The 17,255-nt window shown below is 36.7% G+C and overlaps 3 protein-coding genes across 4 annotated transcripts; 2 read left to right on the plus strand and 1 right to left on the minus strand.

Annotated features, from left to right (window-relative positions):
- Window positions 1-215: 215 nt before the first annotated feature.
- Window positions 216-4,808, plus strand: LOC113404502 (casein kinase II subunit beta). Its single transcript, XM_026645422.2, has 8 exons — window positions 216-339; window positions 575-650; window positions 719-821; window positions 1,048-1,147; window positions 1,308-1,399; window positions 2,717-2,906; window positions 3,187-3,284; window positions 4,626-4,808. Exons 2-8 carry the CDS (start codon window positions 579-581, stop codon window positions 4,655-4,657), a joined length of 687 nt encoding a protein of 228 aa, XP_026501207.1. The 5' UTR covers window positions 216-339; window positions 575-578; the 3' UTR covers window positions 4,658-4,808.
- LOC113404501 (TD and POZ domain-containing protein 2-like) lies at window positions 4,778-6,202 on the minus strand. The gene is made up of 2 exons (XM_026645420.2): window positions 5,984-6,202; window positions 4,778-5,900 (listed from the first exon to the last, which is right to left on the minus strand). The coding sequence occupies exons 1-2, from the start codon at window positions 6,002-6,004 to the stop codon at window positions 4,917-4,919; spliced, it is 1,005 nt and encodes a 334-aa protein (XP_026501205.1). The 5' UTR covers window positions 6,005-6,202; the 3' UTR covers window positions 4,778-4,916.
- A 1,039-nt stretch (window positions 6,203-7,241) lies between these two features.
- LOC113404497 (nonsense-mediated mRNA decay factor SMG7-like) lies at window positions 7,242-17,111 on the plus strand. 2 transcript variants are annotated; one of them, XM_026645416.2, is made up of 18 exons: window positions 7,242-7,446; window positions 8,218-8,317; window positions 8,787-8,912; window positions 9,258-9,376; window positions 9,976-10,204; window positions 10,311-10,441; window positions 10,776-10,925; window positions 11,168-11,261; window positions 11,488-11,674; window positions 11,835-11,960; window positions 12,096-12,240; window positions 12,374-12,496; window positions 12,663-12,799; window positions 13,436-13,530; window positions 13,604-13,720; window positions 14,049-15,359; window positions 15,485-15,568; window positions 16,405-17,111. In XM_026645416.2, the coding sequence occupies exons 1-18, from the start codon at window positions 7,415-7,417 to the stop codon at window positions 16,486-16,488; spliced, it is 3,390 nt and encodes a 1,129-aa protein (XP_026501201.2). In that variant the 5' UTR covers window positions 7,242-7,414; the 3' UTR covers window positions 16,489-17,111. The 2 variants fall into 2 exon arrangements, with proteins under 2 accessions (XP_026501201.2, XP_026501202.2); XM_026645417.2 differs by having other exon boundaries at window positions 15,488-15,568.
- Window positions 17,112-17,255: the final 144 nt, after the last annotated feature.

Consider the following 17,255-nt stretch of genomic DNA (forward strand, 5'->3'; position numbering starts at 1 on the left):
CTTTTGAGCCTAATTCTTTAAAAAAAAGTCTACGATATCTTATTTGTTTTGTATTGTACTTGTAATTTTTCAATAAATATCATTTTTCGATTTATATTGTACTGGCAGAGCTACTAAGTTTTTTTTTATTTATTTGATTACTATTATAAATTAATAAGATTATACGAATAAAATGAGTGAAATAACCACTGACAATGACAATATTAAAGAACGCGTGTTTACTTTTGCGGACTTTGACCATAGACAAGACACACCTACACTCACAACAAATTAAAATTTCTCCCTCATCCCGAGGTACTGTATCGTCCCGTCAAGCGTGGCTAATCAAGGCACCAAAAGGTGAGGTTTATAATGATTAAATCGTCATTTATACTGTAGTTTTGATTGTTTAAATCGGTAGTTTTGTGTATATTTTTTGTTCCTCTTCCAAATTATCATGTAAACGGCGTGGAATTTTATAGTAAAGGCAAAGAAATATAGGAATGCCATTAAATTTAACCAGACTGTGTTGACTATCAGGCGTTGTGTTTTTTATAGACAATTTCAGGAACTATCGGTTTTTTTTACTTATTAGGAAAATGAGCAGCTCGGAGGAGGTATCATGGATTTCATGGTTCTGCGGCCTACGGGGAAACGAATTCTTTTGCGAAGTAAGTGCCACACAGTTTGTGTTACTTTTATTATGTGACTCCTTATTGATTCGATTTATAATTTTTAGGTGGATGAAGACTACATAAACGATAAATTTAACTTGACTGGACTCAATGAGCAAGTGCCTCACTACAGGCCGGCCTTAGACATGATTTTAGATCTGGAACCTGGTAAATATTACTTAGTTTAATAGGGTTATGTTTCATGTTAAAATAATAAAAAAACTCTTACATATTTTACGTGAAAATGTAATACATTTACTTGTTTTGTTGCATTTTTAGTAAGTCATAGATCTTACACAGAACATGGATGTAATTATTTGTAAATCATTAGCTAGAGCAACAAATCTCTTATCACTTCATAATAATTTAATCAGGTTTTATTTTTAATTTATAGATGATGACCTTGATGAGAATCCAAACCAGTCAGACTTAGTGGAGCAGGCTGCTGAAATACTCTATGGCTTAATACATGCTCGATACATTTTAACAAACCGGTAAGATTATTATAATTATTAATATTGTTCTAAATTAAAAATAAATTTGTTTACTCCATTGGCCAATGAATTAAGAATTAAAAAGTTATATATTAATCATTGTTATTACTCATACCATATTTTTATAGTTAAGATGTTACAAATAAATTATTTGTTATAGAGGAATTGGTCAAATGCTAGAAAAATTCGAACAGGGTGACTTTGGGCACTGTCCACGTGTATATTGTGAATGTCAAACCATGCTCCCCATTGGTAAGTTATTTTCATTAAAAATTTATAATTTGATTTCGATAATTTTTGATTCAAGTTTAATCCTGATATAAATGTAGAAAAAATCAGATAATTTTTTTGTACTTGTGAGAAATAATTTTATCAATAACAGGCAATTTACCTGGTGGTAGGGTTTTGTGCATGCCCATCTGGGTAGGTAATTAATACTGATGAGTTCCAGTTTGTAGGGTGAGGGAGCCAGTGTAACTACCGGCACAAGGAACATAACATTTTAGCTTCCAAAGTTGGTGGCAATGTAAGGAATGGTTAATAGTTCTTACAGCACCAATGACTGTGGCCAGTGGTGAACACATACCATCTAGTGACCCATTTGCCTGTCCACTTACCTATATCATAAAAATATCTTAGACTCATATCAATGGCCAATATATACTTTTTTTAAACCTGTTTATATTTTGAGTGTAATAGTAGTAACAGTTTTATTGGTTTTCTTTTTTGTATATGATGAACATGCAACAGTTATGAAAGAAATAAATATAAGAGGCAGGATATAGCTTAAACCTATTTTGTAATATATGTACTCAGTACTTGAATACAGTTTTGCAAGAAACTGAAATAACAAAAAATACATTTGTGCCTACAATCATGACAACTATAATAACCTTTTTTACGAGTTTCATCATAAATAAGCATAAGAGAACTAAGTAAGTTTTGAAATAAAAAGAAAAATTAATAAAACTATTTGAATATGTTATCTGCTTGATAAACAATCTACAAAATAAAATCAACTAGTTTCTACTTATAAATAAACGGTTTAACTTCTTGCACTGATATTTACATATTGATATTATGATTAAATATTATTTATTTAAATTTTTTTATGTGCTCTTATAAGAATATCATTGGTAGCATAGAAAAATCTTTAATTTTACAATATATTGTATAAACCATCTATTATCGTATAATTGTCTGTATTTCAAATTTATTTCTATTTTTGGTGTTCAAGCATGTTCATTAATTAATGAGGTAGTATTTAAACGTTTATTAATGATATATTTAATTATTAGATACACATTTATGTGTATAAATAAAAAATTGTTATCAATAATTTCACAACTTTTAGTATGATTACATAAATCATTAATAAAGATTACATAAATTGATAAGTTAATATCCTGAGAAATAGGTTTTTATTTTAGTGTACAATGTCACATGCATGATCATACAAAGTACCTAAACCAAAAAAACCTTAGAGATGGGAATATGTATACAGTATAAAATTTCTATTACTTAAATAGTCGACCTTTTCGTTGACTTATCTGTTTTATTTCTTCTAAGGTCTATCAGATGTCCCTGGTGAGGCAATGGTAAAGCTTTATTGTCCACGTTGTATGGACGTCTACACGCCGAAGTCGTCGAGACACCATCACACCGACGGTGCTTTCTTTGGCACAGGGTTCCCACATATGCTGTTCATGGTCCACCCTGAGCACAGAGCAAAGCGTCCAGCCTCACAATTTGTGCCTCGGTATGTGCTCTTATTATATAAATACAATTTTAAATGTCCCTATTTTTGTTTTATAACTTTCTGTTATTTAATAAAACCAATAAATACAAATGAGAAATAAAAAATATACTCTTATAGCTGTTCATACAGTGCATTTTATATGTATATATTAATGTTATCATACTTTTTGTATCACAGTCATGCGTAACCAAACATATCAATGTTTCATATTTATTCCACAATAACTTACATTAATTTGGGTAAATATAGATATATGTCTAAGTAAATATTTTGTTGACAGGCTTTATGGATTTAAAATTCATCCGCTTGCGTACCAGATTCAGCAACAAGCGGCAGCAAACTTCAAACCACCAATCCGGACCCTCGCGTACAACAACGGTAAACGTTAGGGCCGCGCCACGCAGCGCCCTTGCGCTTCCCTTTGATACAGATTTCTCCTTTGCTGTGCAAGCAAAGCCGACGACTCGTGACCATTGGGCAAATACGTTACTAAACTATTGCCAGTCGAAGCTTCATATAAACAATATTCGTAAACCTTTACACCTGGCTGTATATGTTTAATAATACCTTAACATTTTGCTTTATGTTAGTGAAGCTGAATGTTTGTTTTTAATTAACCAAATTAATGGTTCCTGTTACTCTTACACCTCGTTTACACGTGCGATGGAATGGCTGGGGGAATCTGTATCAAAATCATTTATACAAAAGGACAATGAAATGTGGGAAATCAATGTTTTATACAAAATAGTGACGGTTATCAGAATGTTATTGTTTCGAAAGTTTTCGTATAACATCTCGTTAAACAATCGGATTCGCAAACTGCATTATGATCTGTTCTTGCAGACTCCATTGTCCATCGCTAACATGTAGATATCACTATGAGATAGCAGCATAGTTTATATGTGGCTATATACATACAATGTAGTTCACTGTTCATAGCTCTACCATCACTTAGATTAGCGTGAAAGTATGTGTTTGTAATCAGTTATTTCCATGATGTATCTGTTAAAGTTAAATCAATGGCGACATCCACAAAGCCGATAATAATTACATCTTATATTTATAAAGTTTCAACTATAATAGGTTTATGTAAGTTTTTATTTTTATATCCATTTAAGTTTCAAAACATAGGTCGTTTTAAAAATTAGCGCGTTTCATTCGTGAGGACTTCTTTGGTTAATGTATGGATTACCAGTAATTATAAATAAATATTATGACAACTTTTGGCCTTTTTCTTGCTTATCCTGCATGTGAACCACTTGTCTTTCCTCTTGCTAAAGCTATATGATGAATTTTTTGCAGTTTGTATTGCCTTGTACAAATTATTAACAATACATAATAACTTATGTGTGTAGCTAGACACGTCATCCTAACCTGAATTATAGTAGATGGCTAATTATTTTTTGTTTTTAAAACATGTAAAAGTAATATTTGTTCATATAGACTAAATGTTGTTCAATTGTTTGTAAAATGCTAATTCAAGCATCTATTTTTAACACAAATACATTTTTTTACTAAAATATATTAATGTAAACTTGTCATTCATTTTTGCATTTTAATTCACGTAAATATAAAATTAACTGTAGCAAAACGATATTGAATATTTTAATGTGTAGTGCATACAAATGAAAAAATAATTTTGAATTTATTAATTTCGATTGACGGACAAGGTATATTAAGAGATTTAATGATTTTCATGTTTATATTTGTTTGCTGCAGAAACGAAGACTACGAGTAACATTCCAAAATGATTGTTAGCCCACCGATGTGCCGCAACCCTCATGCTGATGGATGGCAAGGATAGTGGTGCTGAATTCTTAAAGCATAACAAATATTTATAAATAATACTAAATAGTTTAATTAAAAACATGTTTTAAATTCAATAAAGTTTATTTTAAGTTACATGTATACATTTTCTATATTTTTTACAAGCATTGCATAACATAATATCATATAAAAAAAGTATTATCAATAAAAATAAATAATAGACATAAGATTTATATACAGTATTTATAAACAAGGTACAAGAAATTGACAAAGTTCTTTGATTAATTCAACATTGTTGAGTTCTTGGAACATCTCACTGTGGATGGCAATTTTATTGCATTTTATAAATTTTAATGCTGTCAATTTTAAGCCCTCAGAATTATGAAAATCGGCCACAGCTAGAGTTTCAATACAATTGTCTATCGTAAGTTGACCAGCAAGAACATGTTCAGAGAGTTCTTTTAGGCTAGCAAGATCATATCTTTCACTTAATGTTAAAAGGTTAAAAAAATTGGCATTTTCAATATCTTCTATACTGCCTGTGTAAATAAATTCCAAAATATACTGGAGGTCCTCTTTACCCACATCAACCATTTTCAAATAACTGTTTTGACTCTCAGCTGTGTTTTCTTTAAGCATTGCTCTAAACACCTCACTGTTGGTGCTAAGTAGAATTTTGTGAACATTGAATTTAGCTCCATCTGCACATTCTATGACAAAATCTGAGCCTAGTGGATCATTTAACAAAGGCTTAAAGTTATAAATTGTAGATACTCTATCAGATAAGCTCTGGGGAGATAATTTATGTCCAAATGATACTGCTATGTAAAATTTCATATTCATCAACATTTCAATATCTATTACAGAGAAATCATAGGTTATAACATAGTTTTGTGACATTTCTTTACGATTATCGAATTTATATGTTTTGAGATTTGATGTGAGAAAGGCCTGGTTATGTTTCTTTTTAAATGATAAATCATTGCTGCTGCTGACAGACACATCGAATGAGCCTCCAGTGCGATTGTTAATGAAGAGGTGTAATAAATGTATATCAGCAATCATTTCGGTTCTATATATGAACCAGTAGTCTGCAACATCTTCTGCATAAGTGCCACCGATGTCATATAAATTAGGTCGGTGAAGCTTTTGATAAATATTATCGATACATAGCCATTTCGCTTTGGCCGTCTGACAGACTCTATGTCCGAATATTACATCAGTATCCTGGAATTTAAAACGTAGACAATTCATGAGTCATATTCACGATTAGCTATTAATCTTGAAATTACTTAAACCAAAATACATACCGGTACGTCCGAATCCTTCATTTTATATTAATAATTTTGTTTTCCTCAAATTCAGTTTTAAATAGACTAAAATATATAATAATTCCTTACTACTAAAACAGAAATTACTTCACCAATATATTATTCTGCTTTGATGCACAAACGTATTATTTTTTAATATTATTTTAAATAGCCGAATGCCAATTATATTTCTTCGCCAAAACTATTAAAATACTCAAACTGTAGATATTTCACATATTGTTTTTATTTATTTTAGTCTTTGATAGTTGATAGCTTAATTCAACATCAATAATTGTCAGTGCTGCCGTTGGATAAAATGTAAAGTCGCTAGGCAGTGAAAAATATATATGGGTAAATGTTTTACGATACTTCAAAATATGAAAATTAGCAATGACTTTTTTTCCTGGCGTGGTATTATAATATAAAAGTTCGTAATTACTGGAAAATCGACCAAAAGTTGGTAATTGAGCGATATTCCGTTTAGATCAGACTGTAAGCTGTCTGTCTAATAATAATTACATATTTTTCGTTGATATAATGATTGATTCATCATCTACAAGAATGAGTTTGTCGCTTAAACTATAATTTTAATCGCTAACAGCTCATAAAATCCACTAGCTTTAGCAAGTCACTAGAACGGCAATACTGTATTACTAACTAATCACAATGTACTTGTCTTAGTTGTTATGTACTATACGGTTGTCTACTTGTCTGAATAGAATTAAGTTCATTAAAGCAATACAAGTACTTTTTTTGTGTACGTTTTAATGTAATTTCTAGATAACAAATATAATGGTCGACCTTTGCCTTGAAATTTTTTCTTAATATAAAGTAAAATTTTCAGGCTACCAGCGGTTAAATTTTAATTCATTTTAAAAGGCAAAGCTTATCAAAATCTGTAATATAATATAAAAAAAAACATCTATCTTTACGATAAATAAGTTTACTTCTTTTACTTCAAATCAAATAAGTATTTTTACCGTTTTTGTAGGAAAATGTACATATTATGTAGAAATATTTTGCCATATTTTATATAATAAAAAAAAATTAACAATTTATAAAATCTCATTTCGCGGGATGACGCAAGATGTAGAACTTTTAAATTATTATTATATCCATTGGATTATATTTTTACAACGACAAATTATTTGAAAAAATCTTAAAGTGAGGCTGAGGCTGCGTGACGCAGTACTTAAGTCCGACCTAAGGAAAATAATACAAAAAAATGTAATAACAATAAGTAATGACGTCTGTCGCGTTGATGAAAAATGAAAATGATAATCGACGGTTTTGACATTGACAACGTTATTTTATTTGTCCGAATGGATATAATTTGTGTTTAGAACTTTTCTTTTCCCTTTATATTATTTAATTTCCCAGATTTTTTTACTGATGCTATGACAATTATCGAGGCTCTAAGCCTCTTTAAAAATGGTTCTAAACGCTGCCGTGCAAATGTTAAGGTTGGTTTTTGTTTTACAAACAATATCTTTTACTAGTTAACACACTATATATTTCTCGTCAAAAAATATATTTCGTAATATCGTAATCTGAAAATATGTAAACATAGTAAATTTCACTGTTTTATGTTTGTGTCAAATGTCAATACTATGTTCATTAAAAATCGCTACGCATTTAAAAACAATGCAGTGCACTGTGTAATAGTAGTAATAGATATTTTTATATTCATACAACTGCTTATTAATGCTTAATTATCTTATAATACCTAGTTAAGTAGATTACTCACAATAGACAAGTTCATATATATAAAACATTAAAAAATTATTAAATTCAAATCCATTTATTCAACATTAAAGCATTAAATAACCACCTCAATTTAAAGAAACATTAATACTGAGCAAATATGTTTATTATACTAATATAAGAATATCATAGGTTTGCTTATATAATAATATATCTATCGGCCCAACCTAAACCTTACCTAGTGACCAGTACATGTTTATACATAGATATCAAATTAATGAAGTCAGTTGAAATCCATGCACATACCATTGATTTTTCATGTACATATTTGTCTATAATCATACAAGGTCTGGTGGTGAAGAAAAACACTTTGAGGACGATTAGAGAAAATAATAAATACTTTCAAAAATAGACAAATAATAAATTGTATTACTAAATTACATCTGGAATGCATAAATTTTGTTTTGTTAAATTTGAACTAAAGTATTTTTTTTAACTGATGCCTATATGCATATTTTTAATAATTACAGGGAGGCAGAAGAGTTGAAACAGAAAATTTTAAAATTTAACAGTGGTACCTCAATGCTGCAAGATAAGACTCTCTGGGCGACACAACAACAGTTGCAAAAGGTTACATTACATAATTTATGGACTAACCTTAACTATTCAAGTAGCAATGTTGTATGGTTTTTTTTGATTGCTTATTTATAAATACAAATCCTTAACTTTTAAGACCAGGACTTTTCAATAGTCTTTATAGTTCTATTCACTCAAGACATACCCCTCCTCGCAAAATTAATAAGCACAACCATCACTCAATAGAGTAATGCTTGTGCTTATAAGATGTTTAGTGTGTGAGATAACTACTGTAAGAATAATGAGAGCATAAAAATACAAATATACACCATAATATACTATAATGTGGAGGGGTGTAGCTTTATGAGTAAGCGGATCTATAATTGAATATTTTTTTTATTTATAACTTATTGTTTTAGGCTCTCGTTGGCTACTAAACCCGTACAAGGTTTTCATATGAAATTACCAGTACGGCCAGATAGTAATTTATTTATATGTTTAACATAATATAATGTTCTTGCAGGTTTATCAAAAGGTTCTTGAGCTGGACTTAGATTATGCACTTGAGAAGAAAGTAGAGCAGGACCTTTGGAATGTTGGTTTCAAGCAGCAAATTGAAGCCTTGCAGGCTATTTCGAAAGACAGAAAGGTACTCAATACTAATGTAGATGCATTTAGTCTTTTCCTCTTAAGGAAAGTAGCCCTTAAGGCACAAGGGCAGCAGTAAAGCCTACTTATGGGCTGTTACATAAATTAAAAGAAATGTTTTCTGTGTTTGACTTGAAACACTCTTGTAAAATAGTAGTTCAAAACCACTTGGATAAAGTATATTTTGTTATTTTGTCGTTAAACATTATCAATTGAATTATGCATAGAGGACATCCAATTGGAGGCTATAAAGAAATGGCTAGGGATAATTGTATTTTTTACTTTGCTTATTTGTAGAAAAAATATTTATCAGAGATTATGTTCAGTAATATTTCTTCTTCAACAGAATGCACTCAGAAGTGAAGCTCAATCAATGCTATCATGGGTGCTGCAGGCGGCTGCGGGGTTCTACCTGTGCCTGTTACATCAGATCTGCACAACATTCAAATTAGACCTTCCCTTTAGGTGAGAGCTTTTTGATTTAAAAATAATTATATCGGCTGTCCATCACTTAAATGTAATCTATTAAATATGATATTCATAGAATTTAACTGAAATATTTAAGTAAGTATCGAGTTATTTAAAAATATGAATTGTAGGAATAATTGGGGCTTTTTATGATTTCGGTATTTCTGGGCGTGAATAGAAGATATGTCCAATTCAAACAAGGCTGGTTGTTAAGCTCGGAAAAAATGTTTTTGTAGTCACAGGACACTGGTTTTGCACGATACTCTAGCCAGGAAGCTATGTCACCACGGTAGAAAAACCAAATTTGAACCTCTGTATTTGTGATCGAGTTGCAATAGAATTGCTCAGACACTAAAACAGTAGATTAAATGCGGCGCGCACAAACAGAGCTTACGTAACCGAAAGAAGATCTCTCAGGGTACCTCAGGAATCTACGATTGGCCTGTTTATTTTCTTCAATGAAATAAACGAATTGCCCTTTTAGGGCATTAGCAAAAAAAAGAAAGCTCTTTTTGTTTTTGTTTCAATGATTAACGTATTAATAGTAAAAAACGTATAGACGTGTGAAATTAGTAATCCAACGGTGATGCTTGCAGACGTCGGGCGTCACTGCTGGGCGCAGTGGAGGGGTGGGAGGCGAGCGCGGGGGGCGCGGCGGCGGGCGCGGGCAGCGCTGCGGGCGCGGCGGCGGCGCGGTACGCGTGCCAGCACTGCCTCGTGCACCTGGGAGACCTGGCGCGATACCGGCAGCAGCTACGCGTCGCGCACACCTTCTACAGGCACGCGCTCGCCGTGTCCGTTCACTCGGGGCAGCCGTACAATCAGGTCCGACCTTGTTACGCTTCGTCGCGGCAAGGGACAGTTACGCATTCATACTGTAAGAGGTACCCGCTTTATGACGTCTGTGTCCGTGTAATGTTACGCTGTGCAGCTGGCGCTGGTGTCTTGGCGGCGCGGGCGGCGGCTGGCGGCGGTGTACTGGCACGTGCGCTCGCTGCTCGTGCGCGCGCCCTTCCCCCCCGCCCCCGCCAACCTGGCGCGCACGCTGGCGGCCGCCGCCGGGTACCTGGACAATTGCTTATTAAAACATGATGTACTCGTAGACGTAAGACGTAACGTAGCTGAATCTCTGTGGCTAGTTCAATGTTATACATGTACAGTAGTTTTTTCAAGATTTCAGATACGCAAAACATTACTGAATACTATTTTCAAAAACATCGAATAAAAAATCATTATTTCAACATCCCAACTATCATTATAAGGGTTGGATTCAGGAAAGTAATGATTAATAACCGAAAAAGCCCTCATTATTAATGAAGATTTCAAGTTCATCTTCTTCATATCATCTTTTACATATATATAAATACATTTCAGAAATATACGCTTTTATCCGCAGCCGCGACGTGCGCGAGGCGCCCCCGCCGCCCGTGCTGCCGGGCCTCGCCAGCAGCAAGCCCAGCGCGCCCGACGTGCCCGACCGCCTGGACTCGCACTCCTACGTCAACGAGCTCGTGCGCGCCGTGCACTACTTGCATAGCGTGGAGCAGTGAGTGATCAGACGTACCTACATTAAATAAATATTCAAGGATAAGTAATCCCGAAACCATAGTTTAGATAGCTCCTTTATTAAGAAATGCTGTGGACTATTTGGCACGATCCAACTCCCAGGCGTGCCAGTGATTCAATGCTACTTACTATTTAACTTCTTTTGTGATATAATATGCTATTGAATGCCACGAATGCAATTCAACAATGATCCTAATGCTCTTTAAAATGGATTGTTTGTAGGCTGGAGACGGCGGCGGAGTTAGTTGGCATCCTGAGCACTTCGCTGTCACCGCTCATAGCTACGGATAGCTTCGACTCGATGACGCTTATAAAGGTAAAAGATGGACGACGAATGTTCCCAAAGGTACACTGTTGAATGTCTGTACTTAAGGTTATATACTTAAGGTTCATGCCGACTCCAAACATAGAGCGAAATTAAACGGTATTATTTTGTAATTTATTATAGCTGCTTAATAATAATAAAATATATAAAACTCTATTTCAAGTGTTAAAAGTCACGAATTCGGCAAATCATTATTGCAAGCAATATGCGCTCACAGATGGCCTGCGTGCTGATATGGCTGGTGCAGTCCACCACCGAGGACTTCGCGGTGGAGCTGAGCGCGCTCAGCGAGGGGGAGGCCACCGCGGCGAAGCTGGCCGCGGCCCTCGCCGAGGCCGTGGTGCTGGCGCTGCTGCTGCCAGCCTGCGCTAGCGACGAGCCGTCCGAGCGACCGTTGCCAGCACGTGAGTATAATACGGAATCTTGTTTTTTATTATGAAAGTCTTATTCCTTTCTCACAGTAAATCATTATTTTATTAAATAAATATCGAAAGTAGACCTTTCTTCGTGTATCGAACTGAGATACGTTTTCTAATAACCTGTAGTAATCGAATACATCCGCAGTGAAGGTGTGGCTGCAGTGGGCGAGTGCGCGGAGGGAGGTGGCGCAGGGGTGGGGGCCGGCGCTGTGGGCTGCGCTCGCGCACCACGCCACGTGTCTCGCGCAATACGCGCACACGCACGATACATGTGCGTACACCAAACTAATTAGTACTTTTTCAATCTATTGGAATTTGTATTATTAAAAGTATAGCTGTGGATATATTTGTCCTCGAATCGAATTCACTAGGAAAAATAAATAAAAAAGATAATATGATATCCTAGATGACTCGGTACCTCTCCCGGAGGACGAGGAGCTGAACGGATTTCTACCGCTGGAAGAATCGTTCAAGGACCTCAAATTCAACAACCACTCGAACTGGGATGCTTCGAAAGTACCAGATACCGATCCGCACGACGACGAAACGGGGTAAGCGGAGCGAACGTCGCTTCGGCCGAGGGGACTTTACGGTCTCCTCTCGAAACTGTTACAACCGATCGGTACGATGACGATTCGTCAAATTCCACCATAAAATGTTCACATCCGTGGTCGCCACCGCCAGGTCGTGGCCGTCGAGCCCGTTCGTGTGCGAGCCGGAGCGCGAGCGCGGCGCGCGCGGCCGCCGCGTGCTGCGCCTCGCGCGCGCGCTCGCCGCGCTGCACCCCGCGCGCCTCGCGTGCCGCACGTGAGTAGCGCCCGACTTTCTTGGGGGGCACGACATCATTTTAGTGTTCGTATAACGGTACCGTTGTGAAGTTGTATTGGTAAATATTAAATATGACGCTATAATGGTGGGGGTCCGGGCGAGCGAGTGTAAATCGGTGGCCGGTGTGACGTGCGACGTCCCGCAGCGACGCGGACGGCTCGCAGCGCCTGGAGGCGGTGGGGGCGCCGCCCGCGCTGCTGCAGCAGACGGTGTCGGCGCTGGCCGCGGCGCCCGCCCCGCTCGTGCCCGTCATCATCTCCGAGGCAGACTTCAGGGAAAAAGGTGACCGCTGCTTCATTAACACACAGTTTTTAATAATTCTTATCGAACCGTAAAAAGCTGCGAAATTAACTTTCATATTGGCTCTTTTATCTTTACCAATGTTTTTATTCATATGAATTACCTCACGAGTGTAGTATGCAAATGGTTATTTATTTTTAGATTATTAACATAGCTAGGTATTATAATTTATCAAACAGTATTTGCTGAGTATAGTTATAACGTACGAGTATATCAGGTTATGAGAACCGAGATGGCCCAGCGTCTTAACCGATGATTGCGGGTTCAAACCCCGAGAAAGCACCACTGAATTTTCATGTTCTTAATTTTGTTTATAATTCATCTCATGAAGGAAAACATCGGGAGAAACTTGCATGTGTCTAATTTCAATGAAATTCTACGTGTGAATCCACTGACTCGCATTGGAGCGGCGTGGTAAAATATGCTCCTAACCCTCTCAAAGGGAGAGGAGGCCTCAGGCCAGCGGTGGGAAATTTACAGGCTGGTACTATAAATATATATTTAAAAAAAAATTATTCACGAATTCATCGCATTACAACAACACGAGATGAGTTGAATGGCATAGAATGGTACAAATATTTTGGAGGGGTCCACGTTAACGAGAGCCGTCGTCCACAGTTCGCGAGAAGCGCGTCGGCATCCTCAAGCCGCAGGGCTCGCTGGAGCGCGCGCGGGAGGAGCGCGCCGCCGCCGCCTGCGACGCGCCGCCGCCGGTACGCACCCCGCGGCCGCACGAGCGCCGCCCTGCGCGCCCGCGGTGCACTCACCTCATGCTTGTTTTCGCAGGAAGTCGAATGCGGCGACGAGGCGACCAGGGGTGAGGATAAGAGGGAGGTGCGGAAGTCGCGCGTCAACATCGCCATGGCGGCCATCATGAGGAAGCAGGAGGAAACCAACAAACAGGTGACGATTGTTCATAGAAGCGCTTCTTAAAAGATGAGGTGGGGGGGTTGCATACGTCAAAGGTCGTTACATGACTAGGTAGGATAACTCTTAGTAGTTGTTTTTGTCACATATTTATAAAATAATAGTACGATCCGTATTCGATACGAACAAATTCAGATCGGAATTCCATATAGAAGTACAATACACTGTGTCGCAAAAGAAACCCGCGGTATCGCGAGCCGCCGTATGTGAAAACGCGTGCATTAAATAAATACAATAAAACTAATTTACATTACATTTTAACAAGCTTTTCTTTATTTTTGAAGACTGGTTCACTTCGTTCCAGGTCAAATTCATTACGCCACCGCCGACCCCGGATTCGGTGGGCGAGAGTAACGACAGCTCGAGCAAGGACGATAAACCGAAGATGATTCAACCGAAACCGATCAAGTCCCTCGCCAACATACCGGTCGGTAGGAAAACGGGCGGTATTCTATCGTTGAAAGATAAATCCGCCGGATATCCACATTTACAAAACCCGGACCCGGAACCGAAGAAACTTGAGAAAGACGACAAGAAAGACTCTAAAATTAATCAAGTTAACAGTCCGAATTCACAAAACTTTCAACCAAAGAGAGAACAGACCAGTTGGCCAAATATGTCTGCTCAAAGTTACAGTGATAGTTCTAGGATGACATTCCAGAAAAATGCATATGGTATACAAAATGCAGGTATTATTTATAACCCTAACTACCAAGCGCCGGTGGTTAACAACCAAGGCATAAGACTTCCGGTGGTCAATCCAAAAGAAATAGACGTGAGAACGGCCGCATTGCAGAAGCAGAGCTCCCGACAAGAGCTGTTCCAAGATGGCCACAAGTTTGGCAACCAAGGATATCCAATGACAGGTGGTGACAAAAAGAACTTCTTAAGCGATTTGCCACCCAGATTCGCCAACCAATACCGTTACTGGCAAAACGCGCAAGAGAATCAGTATAATGATAACAAATTTAGAGACGATAGTCCTAGAAATAACTCTCCGTTTAACGCTCAAACTTCGCGACAGAATTGGCCAACGCCGCCAAATGAGAACTTCCAACAGCCAATGTCGTGGTGGAAACCAGAAAATCAACCAAATTTCAATCCTCAGAATTTTTCCACACCGCCACTGAATTTCTATTCTTCGTTACCGTCGAATATGTCTAATCCTTACACGAATATGCCTTATAATCAGATACAAGGTCAGAATTTGACCCAAAATTTGCCAAACATGGGACAGAATTTAAGCCAGACCGTGCAGAGTAAGGCTGACAATTTGTCTTATCCAATTCAATCAGCCATCGGCCAACCTCAAATTCAAACACTCCAAAATCTGGTTACATCTCCAAATTTTAATTCATCTTTGAACTCTTTCGCTCCGTACAATCCGGCGGTGAGCTACGATTCCTCAATGTATCCTCAGTTCAAAAAGCTCGGATACCAACCCTTGCAGATGAATATGATGGACAAACAAAACTTCCAAACTCAAGGGAGTAAGGACTCGGACGTCGGGCTCAACTTTGGGACCAACGTTTTAGACATGCAACAAAGACATCTCAATTACAACGAGACCTACGGCAACGAGGGCACCGCTATGAAAAATTTAGATGACATCGAAGTGAGTCCATTGACTAATAAAAATTATTAAATGGTTTAATTCAAAAGTTTATTCACGTAAATGAAACCGTACTTATCTTTTTGCCCCGTAAAATACCTTGTCCTCTCAATGTTACGTTAAACCAGCAGAGCGCAGGCGAGGCGAGCACGTACTCGCTGTTCAGCGGCGCGCCCGACGCCGGCGCGTGGGCGTCGCGCCGCCCGCAGCAGGTGCGTAGGGCCGTAGGCACATATCTATACTTCTGTTAATGATCTCAGAAACTTCGATTGGGCAGTACCGAAAAATGTATTTAACCCCAACAGGGGTTGTGAGATTTCACAACCCTTGTGCGCTGTAAAAGAACAAAGTGTGACAATTCTGTTTAGCACAATCTCGTGCCGCACTGATGTAGGCGACAGAAAGTTGTATCGCGATTTTCACGTATCGATTACCTAAAAAATCGGAATTCATCAAATCGGAATCGGAACAAATACTAACGGAACCTTCGGCTTAAAAATAAGCCGATAAGCTTCAGGTTCCGTTAGTATTTGTTACTTGATATTTCAATGTAAAGAGAATAATTTTGTGATGGATCATTTAAAAAAACCTGATTATAACAAATTCAAATAGTGTTTTGGAAAGTGGTTTTTAAAGTGGAGAAAATACTGTATAGTGGGTTAATTTTTATTTTAAGTATTTCCGGTAAGATGCAAACGTGTTAAGCAAGAACTTATTCCCTATGTGTTTCTATAATACTAACGATATAAGATAAGAGATACATTTAATATAGAAAAACAAAAATAAACCGACTTAGTATTTGCGTATTTGATATCAGGCCTAGCAAGACGCATAGATAGACTAATTTACTGCGGATGTTTGTTGTTGTTGATGGATAATTGTATACCAAACACGGACATATCCAATTATTTAACGTCTTTAAATTATGGCATTTATTTCATAACGAAGTAGTAAAAATTTGTATTTAGCATTATTTCAAGTACTACTCATAGGTTTGAATATTATTTGTACTATTGGACTATCTCAAATGATAATACATATATTTCAGTCTCTCTGGTCGGGCCCGGGCCCGTCTCCCCTGGAGCGTCTGCTGGAGCAACAGAAGCAGCTGAAGCCCCCCGCGCCGCACTGACTCCCGCGCACAGGGATCTGTGTTCAGTCATGTTGAGATATTAATGCGTTATATTTTTTTCTACAAATAACATTCGGATTTTATTAAAAAAGTAACATTTTTATCGCTAGAATTGTGTTGTATAAATTATATCAGAACATAAAATTGATTGTGATTTTGTACAATATTATCACTTGATAAGTTTCAATAAAAGACAAAGTATTATAAGGTCTGCTACGGAAAATAACTTGAATTGTAAAAAAAGACGGTATCTTTTACAATGTTTTTTAAAAAAAATGTGTATTGAAGCCTGCCCATGCACGCTGCCAAATCTACAAAGGAACATTATTGTTCTAGTGGATATTGATCAAATGTACTTTTGCTCAACTGTTTGTATTACTAAATAACACGTCAGCCGTGAACCAAAAAATATTCTAGTAGTATTTTTGTAAATAACGATTCCTTTAGTATATTTTCTGTCACAATATTACATTGTTATTGCTTTAAGTATTTCAATGTAAATTCAGTCTACTGTTGTTTGATCATATATTTGCTAGTGTCTAAATAAATAGTATCATTGTGCTAAGTGGAAATCAGTATGTCCATTGTGGGTGGAATATTTTGTAATAAAGTTATTTTTGTTATGATATTTGTATTATTATAAAAAAGATCCTATTCAGTAAAAGAGAAGGTTAGCAGTTTATTCTACGACGCTAAGGCTAACCTAATACGGGATGGTGTGTGAATTCACGTGGTTGATTTTCATTCGACACATGCCGGTTGCCTAA

This window comes from Vanessa tameamea, chromosome 5 (assembly GCF_037043105.1).
Source record: "Vanessa tameamea isolate UH-Manoa-2023 chromosome 5, ilVanTame1 primary haplotype, whole genome shotgun sequence".
In the NCBI taxonomy this organism is placed as follows: Eukaryota; Metazoa; Arthropoda; class Insecta; order Lepidoptera; family Nymphalidae; genus Vanessa; species Vanessa tameamea.